General features: G+C 40.0%; 1 protein-coding gene across 4 annotated transcripts in view; it reads left to right on the top strand.

Moving 5' to 3' along the window:
- The window catches only part of nenf (neudesin neurotrophic factor), a 34,275-nt gene extending 10,936 nt beyond the window's left edge, over positions 1 to 23,339 (top strand). For 2 of the 4 annotated variants that reach the window (XM_067988941.1, XM_067988942.1), the window contains exons 2-5: positions 6,204 to 6,257; positions 9,335 to 9,395; positions 12,933 to 13,036; positions 22,917 to 23,339. In XM_067988941.1, coding sequence (XP_067845042.1) covers positions 6,204 to 6,257; positions 9,335 to 9,395; positions 12,933 to 13,036; positions 22,917 to 23,093 — 396 coding nt within the window. In that variant the 3' untranslated portion in view covers positions 23,094 to 23,339. Of the gene's footprint in view, positions 1 to 5,983; positions 6,258 to 9,334; positions 9,396 to 12,932; positions 13,037 to 22,916 lie in introns of those variants that run through there. The other 2 variants (XM_067988940.1, XM_067988944.1) reach the window with 2 other exon arrangements.
- The last annotated feature ends 888 nt before the right edge of the window (positions 23,340 to 24,227 follow it).

Raw genomic sequence — 24,227 nt, 5'->3', positions numbered from 1 at the left:
GTGTGTTGTCACTTCTCTAAGATTATAACTGGAACTGCATCAATTAAGCCAGCCTTTTATGTTTAAGCCAAGTAACCCAATAACTGCAGCACCTTATATCTCAACCTTCTGAATTGATCCAAAAAGCACGCACAGAATGCAAGTGATAAAATTTCACAGACTGTTTCTCCTGCTTGCGCAACTGTCTCCCAAGTAGTGTTATCAAGGAAACTTGTCCTTTGTATGTAGCAGTTTAAATGCAGAGTTAACTATCACTTACTGAGATAGTGTTGCTGTGTGGTCCCAGCAATGTCTTCCTGGCTAAAGCCCTCTCCCACCCCCATCCCCATCCAGTCCCTACCCCTTTAAATCATGGCACGTCTGATATCATATGTCACTTTGACAATTTCAGATTCTCTAGACCCACTCATCCTTTCACCATAGACACGGAGGCTCGCTAGATCTCCATCCATCTGCAGGACCTCCACTTTTCCCCAACAGTGGCCCAACCAATCCCCATTCAACATCACCAGCCTCCACCTGGCTGAACTTGCTCTCACCTTAAACAACTTCTCTTTTAACTTCACTCGCTTCCTCCACATAAAAGATGTTGCAATGGGAAGCCACATGGATTCCAGCCATGCCTGTCTAATTGTAGGATATTTGCAACACTCTTTGTTCCAGTCTTACTCAAGCCCCCTCCCTGGCCTCTTCCTCCATTACACCGACAACTGTGTTGGTGCTGTTTTGTTTGCTTTCACACTAATCTTTATTAACTATCCTTCCAATTTTGATCCATGCCTCATCTTTACATTGTCCATGTCTGAAACTTCCCTTCCTGGACTATTTTCTCACCATATCTAACAACAGACATGTATCACGAGCCTACATACTCCAACAATTATCTGAGTTATGCTAATCAAGTTAATCTCTTCCAGGAGACCCACCTCACCAATCAACTCCAGACTATTCAACTATCCCTTCAGGGCCCCATGCTAGCTGACATTATTAATGGATCCCTTTCCTCACACATCATCCCTCATCCTTTCAAAACTGCAATCATCTCCCCCAATTCCCCCCCCCCCCAAAAAAACTGGTGACCCATCCGTCCTCTCTAACTCCTGCCCGTTTCTAACTTCCCTTCCCTCTTTAAGGTCCTCAAACATAACTCCCCCCTCCATGCCTATCTGTCCAAAAATGCAGTGTTCCTATCTCTCCAGTCTGGGTCCTGCCCTGTTTGTAGCACTAAAACTGCCCTGACCAAAGATACAAATGACATTCTATGTGACTGCGAGTGGGCACGTTATCCCTTCTTCAACATCTCTGAAATGTTTGAGAAGGTTGACCATGTCATCCTCCTCAATCACACCTCCGCCACTGTCCAGCTCTGTGGGACTGCCCTTGCGTGGTTCCATTTCTGCCAGGCTGAATGTAGCCAGCACATTTCTGGCAATGGCTTCTCTTCCTGCCCCTGCGCCATGTAAGTGTGAGATTTTAAAGTGCAATTTTAGTATGCCTTGTATTATATACAGGCCTACCAAAGATAGAGGCTATTAGATTCTGAATTTAAAATAATCATGTAACTTTTGAATTGAAGCTGACCCTAACAGCACCAGCAGTTTAATTAGCCTTTTTAATGTTAACAATCCTCTCACAAACATACAAAGACCTTGGGAACCTCTGGAACCTGAGTGCATGTGAGACAGTGTGGCTACTTGCCAGCTCATCCATCTTCCCAGCTTCACAGAGATAGAGGGGATTGAGTCATTTTTATGATAATTAGGTGCCATCATGGAATGGTGCAGTGACAAACTGACATTCCCCTCACAGGAAGAAATGTTTTGTGTATATAAGTAAATATTGCCTTGAAATCTAATTAGTTGAGAAACCATATGGTTTAGCGATTGGTTTGAGTTTTCAGTTCAATTAGTTCCTGAAGCACAGCATTTGATCATTGGAAAGAGGACGATTAGTTGCAAAACAAATCTACAAGGCCGACATCTGTGAAAAGAATGTGCTGGCTGATAAAAGAACAGCAAGAGAATCCATTCCTTCAATTAGATTAGGTGGTCTTTCTTAGCTCATTAATTTTACCTTCTGGGATTGTTTGTTCTTTAACTTTTCCTTGGTATAATAATGTGGCTGGCAGATGTGTCAACAGTCACATAAGCTGTAGTTTGAAGCCTTAAATAGAGAGGCAGTTAGCAGCCTAGTTGAGTGTGTGACCTGGGATAAGAAAACTGACAGCAACAGTCACGGTAGAACATCTTCCGGTACCTTCCACATTTGGTAACTATCAATCTGTTCAGTTTGCGGATACAGCTTGTTAAATGAAGAACTTTACTACATGTATTGTCTTATTATATGAATTTTATACTAAGTGAATAACAATTTTTGAAGAATTTCTTGTATGGAATTACATAGAATGTACAGCACAGAAACAGGCCATTTGGCCTAACAGGTCCATGCTGATGTTTATGCTACACATGAGCCTCCTCCCACCATTCTTCATCTAATCCTATCAGCATATCCTTCTATTCCTTTCTCCCTCATGTGTTTATCAAGCTTCCTCTTAAATGTATCTATGCTAGTCGCCTCAACTACTCCTTGTGGTAGCGAGTTCCACTCTCTGGGTAAAAAAGTTTCTCCTGAATTCCATATTGGATTTATTAGTGACTATCTTATATTTATGGCCCCTAGTTCTGGTCTACTCTGCAAGTGGCAACATCTTCTTTATGTTTACCCTACCAAACCCTTTCATAATCTTAAAGACCTCTATCAGGTCAACCCTTAGTCTTCTCTTCTGTAGAGAAAAGAGCCCCAGCCTATTCAGCCTTCACTGATAAGGAGATCCTCTCAGTTCCGGTATCATAGGTTGTTACATAAGGTTAAATCTCATGGGATCCAAGGTGAGGTAGCCAATTGGATACAAAATTGGCTTGACGACAGAAGACAGAGGGTGGTTGTAGAGGGTTGTTTTTCAAACTGGATGCCTGTGTCCAGCGGTGTGCCTCAGGGATCGGTGCTGGGTCCGCTGTTATTTGTTATTTATATTAATGATTTGGATGAGAATTTAGGAGGCATGGTTAGTAAGTTTGCAGATGACACCAAGATTGGTGGCATTGTGGACAGTGAAGAAGGTTATCTAGGATTGCAACGGGATCTTGATAAATTGGGCCAGTGGGCCGATGAATGGCAGATGGAGTTTAATTTAGATAAATGTGAGGTGATGCATTTTGGTAGATCGAATCGGGCCAGGACCTACTCCGTTAATGGTAGGGCGTTGGGGAGAGTTATAGAACAAAGAGATCTGGGAGTACAGATTCATAGCTCCTTGAAAGTGGAGTCACAGGTAGATAGGGTGGTGAAGAAGGCATTCGGCATGCTTGGTTTCATTGGTCAGAACATTGAATGCAGGAGTTGGGATGTCTTGTTGAAGTTGTACAGGGCATTGGTGAGGCCACACTTGGAGTACTGTGTACAGTTCTGGTCACCCTGTTATAGAAAGGATATTATTAAACTAGAAAGAGTGCAGAAAAGATTTACTAGGATGCTACCGGGACTTGATGGTTTGACTTATAGGGAGAGGTTAGACAGACTGGGACTTTTTTCCCTGGAGAGTAGGAGGTTAAGGGGTGATCTTATAGAAGTCTATAAAATAATGAGGGGCATAGATAAGGTAGATAGTCAAAATCTTTTCCCAAAGGTAGGGGAGTCTATAACGAGGGGGCATAGATTTAAGGTGAGAGGGGAGAGATACAAAAGGGTCCAGAGGGGCAATTTTTTCACTCAAAGGGTGGTGAGTGTCTGGAACGAGCTGCCAGAGGCAGTAGTAGAGGCGGGTACAATTTTGTCTTTTAAAAAGCATTTGGACAGTTACATGGGTAAGATGGGTATAGAGGGATATGGGCCAAGTGCAGGCAATTGGGACTAGCTTAGTGGTATAAACTGGGCGACATGGACATGTTGGGCCGAAGGGCTTGTTTCCATGTTGTAACTTCTATGATTCTATGATTCTATGATCTTTGTGAATCTTTTTTGCACCCTGTCCGGTGCCTCTATATCCTTTGTATAATATGGAGACCAGAACTGTGCACAGTACTCCAAATGTGGTCTAACCAAGGTTCTATATGCGTTTAACATACCTTCTTTGCTTTTCAATTCTATCCCTCTAGAAATTAAACCCTAGGGCTTGATTTGCCTTTTTTATGGCCTTATTAACCTGCGTCGCTACTTTTAGTGATTTGTATTTCTGTACCCCCAGATCCTTTTGCTTCTCTATCCCATTTAGACTCTTATTATCCAAGCAGTATGTGGCCTCCTTATTCTTCCTAACAAAGTGCACCACCTCACACTTATCTATATTGAAATTAATTTGTCAATTGCACGCTCATTCTTCAAGTTTATTAATGTCCTCTTGCATTTTGATTCATTCTTCCTTTGGCATTATCCACACCCCCAATTTGGTGCCATCCTCAAATTTTGAAATTGTACTTCTGATTCCCGAATCCAAATCATTAATGTAAATTGTGAACAATGGTCCCAACATCGATCCCTGTGGAACACCACTTCCTACCTTTTGCCAGTCTGAGTAGATACCTTTAACCCCTACTCTCTGTTTTCTGTTTTGTAGACAGCTTGCTATCCATCCTGCTACTTGTCCCCTGACTGCACATGCTCTGACCTTAGCGATGCGTTTACTATGTGGTACCTTATCGAAAGCCTTTCAAAAATCCAAATATATTACATCTACTACATTACCTTTGCTTACTCTTTCTGTTACTTCTTCAAAGAATTCAATAAGGTTGGCCAAGCATGACTTTCCCTTCTGAAATCTGTGCTGACTATTCTTTATTATATTTTTGTTCTCTAGATGTCTATTACATCTTTGAGTAAAGATTCCATTATGTTTCTTACCACCGTTATGCTAACTGGTCTATAGTTCCCTGGACTTGTTCTATCTCCCTTTTTAAATATAGGAATCACATTAGCTGTCCGCCAGTCCTCTGGCACTATTCCTTTTCTAATGAATTTTTATATATATATGTAATAGTGCCTCTGCTATCTCCTCCCTAACTTCTTTTAATATGCGTGGATTCAATCTACCTGGACCAGGGATCTTATCCTCCCTAAGTTTGATTAGTTTATCAATGATCTCCCCCCTTTATATCTTAAATGTTTTAATATCTTTTTCGATCTCTTCTAATGTCCTGCCCACCTTGTTAATCTCCCTGGTAAATACGGAAGCAAAGTAACTATTCAATATTTCTGCCATTTCGCTGTCATTACCTGTGAGTTTATGTTGTGTATCCTTTCGTGGCCCTATCTCCATTCTGATGTTTCTTTTGTTATTTATGTGTCTGTAGAATACTTTACTATTTCTTTTTATATTCCTTGATAATTTAATCTCGAGGTTCCTCTTTGCTTTCCTAATTTTTTTTTACTTCTTTCCTAACCTCTTCCTATTCCGTTGTCATCCTCTCTTTTATTGTTTTTGTGTTTAGAGTATGCCTTTCTGTGCTAAAGGCACTATATTATATTAAGTTATTGTTATAATATTCTTTTCATTGCCTCACAGAGATGATCTTTCAGATCCTCTTACAGTTTGCGATTACCAGGTTGCAGATCATTATGAATGGAGTTTCTGTTGTTTCTCCCCCTTTTTGCAGGACTTGTAATGGGCCTGCTTATTTTCCAGTTCTAATTAAATGTAACACTCGAAACATTAACCTATTTTATCTGCACATCTTGACTTGACCGCTTTTTATTTCCAGCAATTCCTGTTCTCTGTTTAACAGGCTGGTTATTGGCTGAGTTCAGAAAACACTTTTCCGGTTGGCTTCAGTGTTTAGCAGGCTGGTTATTACTATCTGTCTGTATAATGTAGCAGGCTGGTATTGACTGGCTGTAGTGTTCCTGCAGGGATTGGTGTGAATAATCACCCCGCCCAGCAGTGGTAAAGGAGGCTGTTTGTGAGTTGGTTTTCCTGGTTAGGCGGCTGGTTATTTGCTGGTTGTATTGAATGACAGCCGGTATCAGTGTTCTGGGTGGGTTGTTCCGAGCCGGTATTTCCTGGTCTGTAAGAACTCGGGGACTTGACAAAGTGGAGAAATATGTCGGTTCTTGGAGTGAGGTGGTGCGTCCGTTTTATTTTTATTACTACGGCCACTTTAAACGTGTTGCTGGCGGAGGAAGTTACACTGAAATATACATCTTCTCCGCAGAAAGCCGTCCGCCTCTTCACTGACTCGGATTTGGCCAAATACAATGGCGAAGAGGTGAGCAAGTTTGTAAAAGTGACTTGTTAGTAAATTATTTTCTGCTGCAAGTTAAATTCTTCTCGATTTGTGATGCATATTTTTTTCAGTGGTTTCAATAATATCTTGTGAGATGCATAATGAATTGATGTATCATTCCATTAATTTGGAAATGTAGTTTTCTATGATCTGTACTAACCCTAATATTTCCCAATAATGAATTGTTCATTATCACTTGATAGTAAACATAATAGACCAGATTTTGCTGTAAGTTAGACTTGCACTGGCCCATAGACTTTTCCTGTGGTTTTGTAAGTTACTGTCAGTGGGAGGTCTACAGGGCATCAGGGATCTGTGTAAACAGGGCAAGCAACTGTGTACCTCCTTAAACAATCAGATTGAAGAATTGTTAATGCAGCGAAGAGTCTGAACCAGGAGGTGTAAGTTAGAATAGTGAATAAAATGTCAAATCAGGTACAGAAAGCAAAATAAAGAGGGGGGAAAAGATTGGATTAAGAGAGAGAGATAAAAGTGACCAGAAAGAAAAAGTAAAAAAAAATTTAAATTAAAAAAAAATCTTATCACACTGTTAAAAGGGTGCTTTTAGACTGGAATGGACAAGCCCAACCTTTTGTGGCGAGTTTAGTCCATATCTGCGATGTCAGTACAGGAACTTCACGCCGTTCAATACGTTTGAATGGTGAATCAGATGGCGAGATGCTGTTTTCGTGCAGTTCTCGGAGGAGCGATGCATCTAGGACGGCAACTTCTGGATTTTCACATTTCACTATACGTCACTGCTTGCCGGAAGTTACTGTCCGATTTGCGCATAAATAATGGTGAGCGCTATTAGCCTCACCGTTATTTTCACAGTAAAATCTGGGCCAATGTGCACATAGATCATAATCAGTTTAAGAACACTAAGCATTGCTTTCTGTTCTGAAAGTCCCTAGTGGTAAAAAAAAACTTCAAAAACAGAATAAAACTTTGCTGTGAACGTTACAATATTTTTGATAAAATTTTATATAATTATTAGATTGCTCATATTGTCCATTTGTGTCCTGAGCATCCAGACAGGGTAAATCTTATTGGATTAGTTGTTTTTCTTCTTCTATTGGTTAACTGTTTTCTAATTGATTAGGTTAGTTACATTAGTTTTATTATTCACCAATTAACTTGGGCAAAACCTTTTTCCAAAGTTACAATCAAAAATTTCTATTCAATCACATTGTAGCAAAAAATAATTATATCTTACAGCTACTATGCCCCGCCTCAAACTCAGACTGAGAAAGGAGCTTTTGATGGTAGCATTGCTTTAAATGTGGATTGATGTGTACTCCCAGGAATAAAATAGAGGTAACAACAACAGCTTGCATTTGTGTAATGGCTTTTAACGTTAAAAAAAAATTCTAAGGTGCTTCACAGAGGTGTAAGGGTAAAATGGATGCCAAACCAAAGCAGGAGATATTAGGTGGTGTGACAAAGCTTAATCAAAGAGGTGGCTATTAAAGACGGGTATAGGGAGGAACTCCAAGAGGATGAGACCTAGATGGCTGAAGGCATAGCTGCCAATCATGAGGTGAAGTGAGGGCATGAACAAGAGGCCAGAGTCAGAGAAACAGAAACAGTATTCAGGGGGTGGATTGAGAATTTTAAATCTGAGGCAATGGACGACTGGGAGCCAATGTTGGTCAGTGAGGACAGGGGTGATGGGCATGCAGGACAGGACATGGCCAGCAGAGATTTGGATGAGCTGATGTTTACAGAAGGTGGAGGATGGGAGCTGGCCAGGAAAGCATTGGAATAGTGGAGTTTGCAGGTGACAAAAGCATAGATAAGGGTTTTGGCAGCAGATAGGCTGAGGTTAGAGCAGAGGTAGGCAATGTTATGGAGGTGGAACTCTATGGTAAGGCCTCCACAAACCTCAGACTCAATTTAAGGAGCCTGTTCCCTGCTATGTGCTTAGCTCCTGGCCTTAACTTTATTTATTTAACTGACTTTCTTTTATAAATCTACCAGCCTCGCCTAGCCCTGTTCCGTGCACTCCTATCTTAATCTAGCACTAACCCTCGAGTCATGGTGTGGTTTCCCCCTGCCACCCAGACCCATCTGCTCCACGTGTGGCCTCACCGGGTACATATCGTCCACACCCTACAAGCAATGTTGCAAGAGATCCAAAGTTTTTTTTAAAAGTTAATATACCTCAGAATGATTTTGAGGCAGGATTGGCAATGCTATTTCTGCATGTATTTTGTGTGGGGCTGGTAGTTGGGAATTATGTTCCTTGTTCATGCAGAAAGGCACAGTTGTGATCTCATGACCGTATAAGTTGAACAGTAGCATCTCATGTTGATGAATTATCAAAGTGGAATGTTCTTTCATCACAAGTGGCCCTTGTAGGAAAGGATGGAGATGGCTTTTCTGAAGTGTGTTACTCAGCAATTGACATCTTTGTCTTTGTGGAGAATAATGAGATCCAGAAAGATTGATTTGAAAGTGCCAATTGAATTGTAAACATTTTTCTTTAAACTTTTATTTTAATAAAAGTAAAACCTATCTGAGGACTGCCCAAGATCTTAGAATTGAATAATGTTCTACAAAAGCTTGTCTTCATGTAGACTTATAGTATTTTATTTTGTCATCCTGTTCATGGTTGCACTTGTCTTATGGGCGTCTGATTTCAGGACCTTGAAGATTTTTTTTTACAGTGGTCTGCTTAATATTATTCCTCAGTACCAACTATCTGCAACAAGCGGACCTCACATCTCTAAATGGGGAATGACTTCTAGGATCAGAAAACCAATACTGTATAGCATATCAATTTGTTTTACTGATCTAATTTATTTTAAGAATTTAATTTGCACAAATATATTTTTCTACGTCATGATCTGCCGTCTTATGGAATTTTGTACTCTGCTGTACTGTCTTCTAAATTACCAGCTAGTTCCAAAAATTTACTGAACACATTTTTGGCCAATTTTTTTTGGAACTGTTCCCAGTGAAATTTTCTTTTTTGAAGGATAAGTGTGAGTGAATTGTCCAAATTCTATTTGGTAAATTTTCAATGTGCCATTAACTCTTTATTTTGCTGTTCTTAGGAAAATCAGCCCATCTACATGGCAGTGAAGGGAGTTGTGTTTGATGTCACGTTGGGAAAAGGTAAACACTATTTTGCACATAGCAACTGCCTCTTTCTTGGTTCTGCATTTAAGTTAAAAGTTTGTGTGTTAAATCTGCAACTGAAGCCTGATGGTAAATCTGTGATATTAAAAGATGTGTTTTTTTTGTAGATCAAATTTTTAATATCCTGATTGTCTGCAACATCATTATGGGTTCAATAAATAACACTGTTCATTCTGAATAAAATGACCTAAAACATTTTGTTAAATTTTTTGTATGGCTTTGTACGATTAATGTAAACTTTTGCGTGTGTGCGTGCACGTGTGTACGTCAGTGCATCTGGTGCAAAACTGGTTTAGCCATTCATCGCCATATCTGTCTGGGCTACATCAAACACTGTTGTGCCTTGCTCTTCACTGCCAAAGCTACTCCCTACTGGAATGCCAGGGTGACCCCCTGGCTTTTCTCCACTACAAACCATCCCCTTAAACCCCTGCCCTCTTCCACCCTCACCTCCAACAAGTATGAGGAGCTCAAGGAATGCTTTGTTACTAAGATTGAGACCATCCATTCAGCTACCTCTGTCACTTATCCACCAAGCCAAGCTTTCCCCAAGGTTCCCCCTTGCCCTACGCCTGAATCTGCATCTATCTCTAGTTTCTCTCCTATTTCCCCTTGTGCCCTCTGTGAGCTCATCTTGTCCGTGAGACCCACCTCCTCCACGCTCGACCCTATTCCCATTAAACTGCTGCCCACCCAACTTCCCTTCCTGGCCTCCATGCTAGCTGACATAAACGGTTCCCTCTCCTCAGATACTGTTCCGCTCTCTATCAAAACTGCCATCATCACACCTTCCTCAAAAAAACTGACTCTTGACCTTCCTGTCCTTGCAAACTACTGCCTCGGTGTTTGTTTTTGTTGTTGTATTGGATAGGGCAAGCTAGATGGGCCTGATGGTATTTTCTCACTCTTGTATGATTTGAAAACGTTTCTTTCTATTTTTATTCTCCACACTGACATAAACTGGGTGCAGTGTATTTTGCCACTACAATGTTTTTATCCTTTTTGTGGCAAGACTTCAGGTCTTGAAAGTCGAGAGTCCTTTTACAAGTGATTGTGATACTGCTATAATACTCTATGAATCTGGTGGATGGAGTGACTGTCTACTGTAAAAATGCTTTCTAATGCATTGGAAAGGAGGGAATTGTTCTAATGGCAAGGTGTATTCGCCAAACCTTTTACGAAGACATCGCGAGTACTTTGTGATATAGTGAAGACTAGGGATTTAATTCAAATCTCATTCATCAGCAAATATCATTATCTATCTCATACACTTCATTAATAATTTAAGTAATTGCATAAGTACCCAGGTCGTGAAGTTTAAATATTCATTTTGAGTCATTGTTTTTAAAAGTTTGATTTTGGGATATTTTTCCACCCCATTAACCAAAATGTACCACCTCACATTTATTGACATTGAATTCAATCTGCCATATTTTTGCCCATTCTACCATCTTATCAATATTCCCTTGCAGCTTCCTTTTAGTATTGTCTACAAATTTGTACACCATTCCCTCTAGCCCTATATCCAAATCATTGATGTAGGCAGTAAACTGAAGTGCTTCAGAACAAAACTCTGGGGCACTGTTATCCATTTCCAACCATTCTGAGAAACTGCCCTTAACTCCTACTTTCTGTTTGCTCCCTACTGAATGCCTTTCAATCCAATATGCTACACCACCATTTCTCCCCCCCGCCTTCTTTCCATACTATCTAATCTCCGTTGTGGTACCTTGTCAAAGGCTTTCTGAAAGTCTATGTACACCTCATTAACTGCATATTACCCATCCAGTATCTGATGGTGGGTGCAAAGACAAAAAACAGGGTCGGGGGTGGAGAGAAGAGAGAAGAGAGAAGAGAGAAGAGAGAAGAGAGAAGAGAGAAGAGAGAAGAGAGAAGAGAGAAGAGAGAAGAGAGAAGGTTAGGATGGAACATGAGTTGCAGACACGAGCCCGAGTCCAGTTTCTGTCAGATTGTTCCCTGTTTAAGGAAAAAAAAAACTTGTACTAAGATTTTTGATATATATTAATGACCTGGACTTGGGAATAGCGTGTATAATTTCAAAGTTTGCAGATGACATGAAACTCGGAAATGTAGTAAACAGCGTGGAGGATAGTAACACACTTCATAGACAGACTGGTGAAATGGGCAGACACGTGGCAGGTGACATTTAAAGCAGAGAAGTGTGAACTTATACATTTTGGTTGAAAGAATGAGGAGAGGCAATATAAACTAAATGATACCATTTTAAAGGGGTGCAGGATGCACATACACAAATCTTTGAAGGTGGCAGGGCAAGTTGAAAAGGCTGTTTAAAAAAACATGTGGGATCCTGGGCTTTATTAATAGAGGCACAGAGTACAAAAGCAAAGAAGTTATGCTAAACCTTTATAAAAACACTGGTTAGGCCTCAGCTGGAGTATTGTGTTCAATTCTGGGCACCACACTTTAGGAAGGAAGTCAAGGCCTTAGAGAGGGTGCAGAAGAGATTTACTAGAATGGCACCAGGAATGAGGGACTTCAGTTATGTGGAGAGATTGGAGACGCTGGGGTTGATCTCCTTAGAACAGAGAAGGTTAAGGGAAGATTTGATAAAGGTGTTCAAAATCATGAATAGTTTTGATAGAGTAAATAAGGAGGAACTGTTTCCAGTTGCAGAAGGGTCGGTAACCAGAGGACACCGATTTAAGGTGATCGGCAAAAGAACCAGAGGCGACATGAGGAAACATTTTTTTTACACAGCAAGTTGGAATGATCTGGAATGCACTGTCTGAAAGGGTGGTGGAAGCAGATTCAATAATAACTTTCAAAAGGGAATTGTATAAATACTTGAAGGGCTATGGGAAAGAGCAGGGGAATGGGACTAAATGGATAGCTCTTTCAAAAAGCTGGCACAGGCACAATGGGCTGAATGGAGGCCTCCTGTGCTTTACCTACTATGATACTATGAAGATGGTCCCAATTCCTACTCCTGTCTGTCTTGTTCCAAATAATGTATTTCTTTCTCGTGTGTCTGGATTTAGCTGCTTTCACCTTTTTTTCGTGTCATGAGCAATGAGCTCCTCAATTAACCAAATGAAATGATTGAAAAAGACCTAATTGTGATTCAGCTAAAGGTTGCAAGTGTTGAGTCTGTTTTTCAGTTGCATGTGTGAATTTACAATTAAATTAAACTGTCATATTTGATTTCATGGTAATTATGCCTACAGTTTGTGATGTCTTTGTCTATATTGACATAATTGACTAAATATCTGAGTCAAGATTACCGTTTACTGTGGTGATAAGGTTTAAAAAAAAGATTGTCAATAAAAATGTCTGGTAAAACTAACCAGAATGCGCTATTTTTAATATAAATTTTGAAAAATAGCCCTGCCTCCCAGACTCCCTTGGGAAGTTAGCCAGATGGGGAGAGTGTCGTATATGGACGGAGTGTGTGCAACTTTTAAGTTCGCTGCCTATACTGCTGGTGAAGAGAAAAATAACATTGTAACTTAAAGTCTATGTTTTTATCCATAGCATTTTATGGCAAAGATGCCCCATACAATGCATTGGCAGGGAAGGACTCCACTCGAGCTGTAGCAAAAATGTCCTTGGAATCTGAAGACCTCACACACGACACCGTAAGTTTTCCTTTCTGAATCGGTGAATTATTTTTCTCGTGATCCTTCACCTGGATTCATTTTGGCCATTTGAGGCAATAGGATGGGTCCTGTTTAGATGTGTAGCAAGGATAATTTGAAATCTACCATATATATGAGGAATTTCTATCAATTGAATTGTGGAATGTCCTTGTTTTAAGTATGACTACCTTGTGACTTCATAACTGCATTCTCTAATTAGTGGAATTATCCACCTTAAATGTGGGTGTAATCAAGAGCTGTTTCCTCAAGTGAAATGTTATTTTGTTATATTTAACACTTGTTTGAATTTCACATTATTTCACCTTACTCTATGGAGGGCAATATTTATTCACCCTTAAGGTTTCTGAGTTATATTTTTGATGCCATATTCAATTAAACTGTTAAAAACACTATGATTTTGTAATCCATAGAAAGTGTTTTCTTTATATAAAGCTGTAATCTCACAAAGTAAGACCCAATAGGAGTTTGAATACTTTAGGTTTGAAAAATGAGTGAAGTTAGAATTATATAGAATTAAACCCCATTATGATGAAGTTTATATTTACATTAACTGCTTTACTTATGTTGATGAAGTTGATGTCGTGAAACAATTCAGCTATTTTGGGAAAGGATGGGGAAATATTACCACTTCAAAAACAAAATATATTCCCTTTCTTTCACTCTCCCTCTAAAGGCCCTTCATTAAATCTGCCATAACTGTCTGAGGAAATGGCAATCAGTCCAGAATTACGTTTGATTTTGTGAGCACTCTTGAATTTGTCAAAACAGCAGTGCTTAGGGTTCTTAGCCCCTAAATACATTTCAGTGAAGAGGATACCACTGGGACTGAAATACGAAATGAATTCACTTTCAATTACTGGAGATTATTTGGCGTTGCCTTGCGAAACTAAATCTGGATTTGTTTTTCCAATTTTATAACAAAATCCACTGGAGGATTAATTTTGTTGGGGTAACTGCAGGCTTCCAATAATTACAGTGCAGGAGTTTAGCACCAGCTTGGTTTGAGTGCAAATTTTCTTTTGATCTTCATGGGGATGACCCTCTTATGAAGATCCCAACAAGTGTAAGGTTTAGAAATGTTTTAACCAGGGCCGCTGGGCTTAGGTGATAGAATTTGACTTTATATTCAATTACATGGGAACCTGAAAGTTTTTATTAATCGGTGCTTGGAGATTGGATTCTGTCGATTTACAATTCTGACCAGTATGTTATTGGCAACTGGATAATTTAAATTTGTTATTGCATAGGTTTATGGGATATTCCAGTTCTTTGGGATGTCACTTGGCAATTCTTCCCATTTTTCTGTTAAAAATGCAAACTAGTGGACTTGGTTGTAACCACAGGAAATGCTTTGATATGTACAGTGTGGATTGAATAGTGTGTGATTGTGAACCTCTTTTCAATTGGAAACTAATGATTTGTCAAATAGCAACTGCCATCAATAATTGTATACAGAGCTTTTACTAGTTGCAGAATCCACTGAGGAATATGTCTCCATCTGTAGAATTTTACCCTTACCTTTTTCCACACAGTCCTCCAAACTGATTTCCCAATGGTAATTGTGTAGGAATAAATGTGTGGTTTTCCGAATCTTAATCCTGTTAATTGACCCAAATCTTTTAACCTCACAGATTTGAAGCTCATTTAATGCCCATGCTTTTCATACTTTACCTGCTGAGCAAGCTGCTCTATTATCTATTAACCACAGTTCCTTAATCAGCCGGCTTTGCAGAAGCTCTGAATTCAGCCTCTGTGCCCTAATGTGCTACTCTGCCCAGCTTTTGTGCTTTAAATGTTTAAACTACCAGTATTTACAAAATTATATCTCCGAGTGTGGTGAATACAATTTTGACATCTAAATTTTCCTATTTAAAATTGCAAGTGTTGGGCCAGTGAGCTAAACCCATATTATTGAATGTAATACCAGCTGATTACTGTACCTATGTTAGTCAGCACTCTGAATATTGTAATTTTAAACTCTAAGTTTGAAATGGGAAAACTCAGTTTGAACAGCATTTTTAATGCTTCGGGTCTACTCGCCATATTAGGAAACATAATATTTGATTAAAAACTCAGTTTAGGTAGCTGCCTCTTAAAACCTAGTTGCCACTCCCTCGGCTGGTGAAAAGGCAGGTGAGATTATTGTATGTTAAATGGTACCCAACAGTGTAAATAGCTGTATTATTAACTGAGGCTGAGTACAGTAACAACTTTTAAATAATTTAAAATGTTTTCTTTTCCTAAACAAAAACACTTTATGTTGTGTTTTAATAAATATTTATTTGAGATATCCGTGAGCTGCGACAGACTTGATATTTTCATGGCATTGAGTTTGGCTGGGCTTACTGCAGAAATTGGTCTTGAAATGCTGCAGAATTCTAGAGGCCTTGATTATAGACAAGCCACCTTTTTATGTTGAAGGATTTTCTCACAAATGGCTGGTCAATACCCATTCTACCCTCACTGGAATGAAAACAGCTTCAAACATTTACCAACAAGTACTTACTCTGTTCAAAGCAAATGAACTGAAACAAGTAATATTAATGATGGATTGCCTCCAACTCCTGTCAAAATCGTGTCTGTTCCTGACTTGCAGGCACATTGCTAAGTGTGTAATTTAATTTATACCCTAATCCAGCCTGAATTTATTAAGTCAAGAGAGGAAAAGGTTGATGTGTTTAAAGGGCACACTGTTCTTCAGTGGGACATGATGTGGAGATGCCAGTGATGGACTGGGGTTGACAAATGTAAGGAATCTTACAACACCAGGTTATAGTCCAACAATTTTATTTGAAAATCACAAGCTTTCGGAGGCTTTCTCCTTCATCAGGTGAATGTGGGATTCCTTGAACGTTTCGCATTTATATTCAGAGAACAATACCTGGTGATTACAGATAATCTTTCCAACTGCCCGTTGTCAAGGCAATCAAAGTGTTCAGACAGAGAGGACACAAGTGCTAAATATTTTATGTACCTATGTCTTTGCTCCTTTGAAACCTGCTATGTAAACATTTCCAATGGGAATGCCAATATTAAAATATCAACACTTAACTGTTGCACTTACCTGTAATTATTACCTTTCACACCACTACTCTAATAGGAATTCCAATATTCAATGTCAACCCTTCCTTGTTGCTACTATCTGTTATGCCACTAGATGGTGCTGTTTGATCTTCACAGCATAAAAAACAAATAACTTATTTCACAATAACATGATTAAATTTACCCATTTCTTGTTATTGTGCCTTTTGAATTCTGTTGCTAAAGTGCTTTACTGCAACCTGTCTCAAAAGCCTCCTCCTTTCTTTCAGAAACTATTCACCATTCCTTGCCTTTCAGCTTTTACCACCCGCTTGCCACCAGTAACACCTCGGTAGCCTTTTTGTTTCATCTACTAAAATTTTGTACCAATACCTATTGTATATCCCACTTCACACCTGCCCCAAACTCCAACAGGACCCCAACCTTTTTTGTAAACAAATCTTCTACATAACACGCTGTGATGCAACACTTCTGCACATTCACCAAACAGGACACAAACTGACATGCCCACAAATATAAAATGCTATAAATATTTTAATTCAATATATGAAACATTCCATACAAATTATATTGAATACACACATTATATGAACTATATTCTACTCTTGATAATTCAGTGGCTTTTTAGCCTAAAAATTTTAATTATCTAAAAATAGGAATGTAATGGGAATTTATTGCTTATTTCAAATATTTTTATCAGATCATTTGGATTAAGAGTAGATTGTATGTTTCATATTTTAACTTTTTTTAATCATAATCTTCCACAACTATAAAGTATTACAATATATGATTGTCAGTTTAACCTCAGTTGTGGGGAAATTTTTAGAAACGATAATCGGGGACAGAATTAACAGTCACTTGGAAAAGTGTGGATTGATTAGGGAAAGCCAGCGCGGATTTGTTAAAGGCAAATCATGTTTAACTAAGCTGATAGCGTTTTTTGATGAGGTAACAGAGAGGGTAGATGAGGGCAATGCAGTTGATGTGTATATGGACTTTCATAAAGTGTTTGATAAAGTGCCGCACGGTAGGCTTATCGTCAAGATTGCGGCCCATAGAATAAAGGGGGCAGTAGCAACATGGATACAGAATTGGCTGTGACATGAAACAGAGAGTAGTGGTGAACAGTTGTTTTTCGGACTGGAGGGAGGTGTACAGTGGTGTTCCCCAGGGGTCGGTGCTGGAACCACTGCTTTTCTTGATATATATTAATGACTTGGACTTGGGTGTACAGGGCACAATTTCAAAATTTGCAAATGGGACAAAACTTGGAAGTGTAGTAAACAGTGAGGAGGTTAGCGATAGATTTCAAGAGGATAGAGACAGGCTGGTGGCATGGGCGGACACGTGGCAGATGAAATTTAACACAGAAAAATGCGAAGTGTCACGTTTCGGTAGGAAGAACGAGGAGAGGCAATATAAACTAGAGGGCACAATTCTAAAAGGGGTACAGGAACAGAGAAATCTGGGAGTATATGTGCACGAATCGTTGAAGGCGGCAGGGCAGGTTGAGAAAGCAGTTAAAAAAGCGTATGGGATCCTGGGCTTTGTAAATAGAGGCATTGAATACAAAAGCAAGGAAGTTATGATGAACCTTTATGAAACACTGGAGTCTTGTGTCCAGTTCTGGGCACCGCACTTTAGGAAAGATGTGAAGGCCTTTAGAGAGGGTGCGGAAGAGATTTACTAGAATGATTCCAGGGATGAGGGACTTTAGCTTTGTGGATAGATTGGAGAAGCTGGGGTTGTTCCCCTTGGAACAGAGACTGTTGCGAGGAGATTTGATAGAGGTATTCAAAATCATGAAGGGTCTAGGCAGAGTTGATAGAGAGAAACTGTTCCCATTGGCAGAAGGGTCAAGAACCAGAGGACATAGATTTAAGGCGATTGGCAAAAGAACCAAAAGTGACATGAGGGAAAAACTTTTTTACACAGTGAGTGGTTAAGATCTGAAATGCACTGCCTGAAGGGGTGGTGGAGGCAAATCCAATCATGGCCTTCCAAAGGGAACTGGATAAGTACTTGAAAGAAAAAAATTGGAAGGCTATGGAGATAGAGTAGGACTAGCTGGATTGCTCTTGCATAGAGTCGGCGTGGACTCGATGGACAGAATGGCCTCCTTCCATGCTTTAACCTTCCTATGATTCTACAATTTAATCTAATTTTTCAATTACATTCATTTTTGTCACAATATAATTTGTCCCTGTCATTGAATCTATTTTACGTTTATATTGTAAGCATTTTAATTTCCAATGCCTCTGCAATAATGCATCCTCCATTATTCTACATATTCATCCCCTCATCAAACACATTCTTTCAACTTCCCACAAGCAATACTACATCAGTTGTATAGTATCTATATCTATAAATCATTGTAAACAATTTTACAACACCAAGTTATAGTCCAGCAATTTTATTTTAAATTCACAAGCTTTCGGAGGCTACCTCCTTCGTCAGGTGAACGATGTGAAGTTCACATCGTTCACCTGACGAAGGAGGTAGCCTCCGAAAGCTTGTGAATTTAAAATAAAATTGCTGGACTATAACTTGGTGTTGTAAAATTGTTTACAATTGTCAACCCCAGTCCATCACCGGCATCTCCACATTATATATCATTGAGTTGGTAATGCAGTAATGGGAATACCTGCTATTCTTATTTCTTCGTAGTATGGAACTGTAAACTCTGAACTGATAGTACTTGCTCCAGATGTGGCTCTGTAACCCCTCTCAACCAGTTACAACAAACACAGCTAAAAGACATGCCATTTCCTCAGGCTAACTGTGAGCAAGGTCAAGGGAGATTCAAACGTAAGAGTTTACATTTTGTGTATGTAATAAGTTTTGCGTATAGCTCAAACTTCCTATGAGTTGCAATTTCTTCCGTTATTACTTTCTCCATCACATTTTGTTAATAACACCTGTATTGTTGAATAGTACATTCTCCAACTCCTGTTCCCTTACTTGTGAACCTGAATAGAAACCTTACCTGTGCTTACCAAGTCGAGACCAGGTATTTTTCTAACTCTTCTTTCTGTTTCCTGATCAATTTGATCTCCTGAAATAGTGGCATAAAACTGGACCCTCAGGATGTCCAAAAGTGCTTCACAATGAATGAGTTACTTTTTTGAAGTGCCATCACTATTATATAGGCAAACATGGCAGCCAGTTTGCACACCGACCCATAGCAATAAACAAGATGAATAGCTAGTTTCTGCTTTTTGGTGGAGTTGGTTGAAGAAAGATTGTTAACCAGGACACTCTTTGCTTTCTATTAAAATATTGCCATGAGATATTTTATGCCTACCATAGCAGGCAATCAGGACTTCAGTACAACGTCTCATCCAAAAGATGACGCTTTCAATAATGCAACATTTTCTCAGTACTGCACTGAAGTGTCAACCTAGATTATGTGCTCCAGTCTTGAGTGTTGAAGAAGTAAAAGATGGAGAAAATTGTGCAAAAGAACCTAATTGTAACAATAGTTCTTCAACTTCAGTGGCAATTTGGTCAGCTAGCCTCTCAATATTGGGCCAGATTCTGCTGCAGCCGGGCATCTAACAGCATCTGCCATTAGTTAGACTTGCTCTTCCACCCTTCAGCTCAAACATTTTTGCCTATAAGTTTGCTAAATGTGCGAGCTGATAATGGCGTAGCGAGGGAAACAGGGATCTGAGTGATTGGGGCACCAAGAGGGTATCTCCTTAACTAATGAGATTTAAGGACTGGGAAATAAACAGCGGAAGGACTGAGAAGGAGGGTGAATTAAATGGGGTGAATTCAATGTGAAATCAGATACAGAAAGTAATAGAGGGAACGAAAGATTGGATTGAGAGAGAGAAAAAAGAGACAGGAAAAGTAAGAAAATTTTTTTTAAATCGCCCCGAAAAATTCAAAACCTGAAGGAATGAGACTCTGCACTTATAGTTAATTTTCACTGCCAGCAAGACAGATTGACAGTAATTAACAATTATCAGGTTGTTATAAGGGTACTTGCGCTATTAATTACTAGCCCTAAATATCTGCGGCAGATTTAGCTCGTATCAACTGCGCAAATACAGCAACTTCATGACATTCAATGCATGTCAATGATGAGGCAGACAGCAAAATGCTGTTTTCGCAAAGCTAACAGCGGAGCGGTGGAACTCGGACAGCAACTTTTGGGTATTCTCATTAAACCGCACATCTCCGTCTCACCTGAAGTTCCTGCACCATTTACGCATAAATAACGGTAAGCGCCATTGCCTCACCGTTATTTTGCCAACAAATTCTGCCAATCTCTTTTCTTACCTCATGAGTTTCCACTAGGACATGTGAGCTGTGTTTCCTTTGGCGATTCCTTACTCTGTGATTTGGGATATAACGAATGAAAAGATGCAATCTTGATTTCAGCATTTATGCTGGAGCACGATATAGGACTTCTGATTTTGCATATTTCCAGGAACCATTGGCCCAGAATTTGCTGTAGCAGGGCAATGAACGGTGTTCGCTGTTAGTTAGACTTGCTCTTGCCCTTGCCCGTTTAATCTCGATATTTTGCACTGCAAGATGCTAGAAGTGCAAGATGGAAACAGCGTGGTGCCCTCTACAGGGCATCTGGAATCTGAGTGAACAGGGCAAGCAACTGTGTATCTCCTTAACCAATCAGATTGAAGTATTGTGAAATTAACAGCAAAGGACTGAGAAGGAAGTGTAAGTAAGAGTGGGTGAATTCAATGTCAAATCAGGTACAGAAAGAGAAATAGAGAGGGAAAGAAAGATTGGATTGAGAGAGAAAAGAGAAAGAAAAAGTTTTTAAAAAATGTTAATTTTAAATTTAAAAAAAATCTCCAACAACAATTAAAACCTAAGGAATGAGAATCCATTCTTGTAATGGTTAATATTCAGTGCCAGAGAGGTTGACTGGCAGTAAGTAACACTTATCACGTAGTTAAAAGGGTACTTATACTGAAACAACAAGACTTAACTTTCTGTGGCAAGTTGACTTCAAATACAACAACATCTTGCATTTATACAGCACCTTTAATGTAGTAAAACATCCCAAGGCGCTTCACAGGAGCATCATCAAACAAAATTTGACACCGAAACACATTAGGAGATATTAGGACAGGTGACCAAAAGCTTGGTCAAAGAGGTAGGTTTTAAGGAACGTCTTAAAGGAGGTAGAGAGACTTAGAGCCTAGGCAGTTGAAGGCATGGCCGCCAATGATGGAGCGATTAAAATCAGGGATGCGCAAGAATTGGAGGAACGCAGAGATCTTGGAAGGTTGTAGGGCTGGAGGAGGTGACAGAGATAGGAAGGGGTGAGGCCATGGAGGGATTTGAAAACAAGATTGAGAATTTTAAAATCGAGGCGTTCCAGGACCGGGAGCCCATGTAGGTCAGCGAGCATAAGAGTGATGGGTGAACGGGACTTGGTGCGAGTTAGGATACGGGGAGCAGAGCTTTGGATGAGCTCAAGTTTATGGAGGGTGGAAGATGGGAGGCCGGCCAGGAGAGCATTGGAATAGTCGTGTCTAGAAGTAACAAAGGCGTTACTTCCACCTCCGTAACATCACCCCGCCTCAGGCTGAGGTGGGGTGATGTTACGGAGGTGGCAGTAGGCAGTCTTGGTGATGGACAATGGCTTCGGTCTTCCCAATATTTAGTTGGAGGAAATTTTTGCTTATCCAGTAGTGGATTTTGGACAAGCATTGTGGCAAATGAGAGACAGTGGAGGGGTCAAGAGAGGTGGTGATGAGGTAGAGCTGGGTGCCGTCAACGTACATGTGGAGCCTGATGTGTTTTCAGATGATGTCGCCAAGGGGCAGCATGTAGATGAGAAAAAGGAGGGGGCCAAGGATAGATCCTTGGGAGCTCTAGATGTATCGGAGGGGAAAGAGAAGCCATTGCAGGTGATTCTCTGGCTACGACTGGATAGATAAGAATGGAACCAGGCGAGCGCAGTCCCAACCAGCTGGACGACGGAGGAAGAGGTTGGAGGAGGATGGTGTGGTCAACTGTGTCAAAGGCTGCAGACAGGTCGAGAAGGATGAGGAGAGAGAGTTTACCATGGTCACAATCACATAGGGTATCGTTTGTGACTTTGATAAGGGCCATTTCAGTACTGATGGGAGGGATTCAAACATGGAGTTGTGGGAAAGATGGTCGTGGATTTGGGAGGCGACAACACGTTCAAGGACTTGAATGGAAAGGCAGGTTGGAGATGGGATGGTAGTTTGCAAGGACAGAGGGGTTAAGGGTGGGCTTTTTTGAGGAGGGGAGTGATGACGGCAGATTTGAAGGGGAAGGGGACAGTACTTCAGGAGAGGGAACCGTTAACAATCAGCTAACATGGGGGCCAGGAAGGGAAGTTGGGTGGTCAGCAGTTTGGTGGGAATAGAGTCGAGAGAGCAGGAGGTGGGTCTCATGGTCGAGATGAGCTCGAAGAGGGCATGAGGGAAGATAGGAAATACAGCAACCTCACACTGTTCAGTGCATTTCAACGGCGAGGCAGTCAGTGAGATGCCGTTTTTCGCGAAGCTAACGGCGGAGCGGAGCATCTGGGACAGCAACTTTTGGATATCCATATTTAACCATGTATCTGCCCCTCGCCTGAAGTTACTGTGGCATTTGCACATAAATAACGGCGAGCGCTATTAGCCTATTAGCAAATTTTGGGCCATTCTTTCCTTTTAAACAAGGGCCTCCTCTTGACCAGAGTAGTAGAATGCCACCTCAGCTCTATATGTCTGGTTTGTGTTCTGTGCCCCTATAAATTTATAGCCCATGTAATACAGCTTTTAAATGTATTTATCTTCCTCTTTCCATTGTTTTACAGACTGGACTTACTGAAGATGAACTGAAGTCTCTCGACGATGTATTTAGCAATTTGTACAAGACCAAGTATCCTATAGTTGGCTACACAGCCCGGAGAATTCTTAATGAAGATGGCAGCCCTAACAAAGATTTTAAACCTGAAGATCAGCCCCACTTCAGTATTAAAGATGAGTTTTGACCTTTTTTGTATTAAAATGCATGTGTTTCAGTATTTGTATTGAAAATGTACTATCAATAGTTTATACACTATACAATGCTTTTGTACTGTAAGAGAATAAGAACAGGCTTCCTCTGAATGCCAGTGTTTAAGAAGTGACTTTTAATATCTTTTGAAAACTAAAAAGAAAATTCATATCAAATGTGCCCACTATATTTAAGATCTAAATTTTTTTCATACATTTAATAAAATGTATTTGTTTTGTAATTACGTTTAGTGTTTATTTTTGAAATTACCTGTATTTCTGAAGATCATTCATAGCTTGAGTGGACATAAATAATTATTAGTGCCAAATAAACACACCTGTACCGTCCATTTTTCATTTGCATCTCTTTCCAGCCCCCACCCCCCACGGAGTGACTGTTACTGGGGTACAGTCCCACATATTCCCCACCCCTCTCCGAGGAGCGACTATTACTGGGGTACAGACCCACATCCCCACCCTCCGAGGAGTGACTTGCTGGGGTACAGTTCCACAGCCACTGATAGCCCTAAAGTACTTAGGCCAAGTGGCCATGTTTTGTGTGCACCTCAATAGGGAGTATTGACAAGCTTGGTGGTATTTATTGTCATTTTTAAAAAAAATCAATGACAAATCTGATTTCCTACAGTAAGTGCTCAACTAAATGCAGAAAGTGGAGATGATGGCTGAAGTGATTTGATTAGTTCACCTTCCCTTTCTTACAGATTTTCGTTGGATGATCATGCTTGATTTTATCTGTTCTTATTTCTTTATTGATAGTTTTCTAGCCACTTTCCTCACATTTTATTTGTTTTTTCCCTACATTTTCGATCCCGATTTGTTATGATTACAAAAAATTTGTGTGCCACGCAAATTTTGTTTTTGGGTAAGAGTGATGTGCAAAGTGAGTCCCGATGTGTGACGTGCACAGGTATTTGTGATATGCAGGACTTTTGATCAATGTAAAGGGGGTGAGTGGTATTCATATGCTTCCCTTACTTCTGTTCCTATGGTAACCACAGCTATTAGTTTCTCAATGCCAGGTACTTTATTTTCCTTATGTGCAATCGGCTAGTCACAAAACACGAGGGGTTTTCACCCTGTAAAATCCTACAACAGGCTAGCCATTCAGT

The sequence above is a fragment of the Heptranchias perlo genome, chromosome 8 (assembly GCF_035084215.1).
Source record: "Heptranchias perlo isolate sHepPer1 chromosome 8, sHepPer1.hap1, whole genome shotgun sequence".
Taxonomy (NCBI): domain Eukaryota; kingdom Metazoa; phylum Chordata; class Chondrichthyes; order Hexanchiformes; family Hexanchidae; genus Heptranchias; species Heptranchias perlo.
The sequence above is the reverse complement of the archived record's forward strand: the minus strand, read 5'-3'. Positions and strand labels throughout refer to the sequence as shown.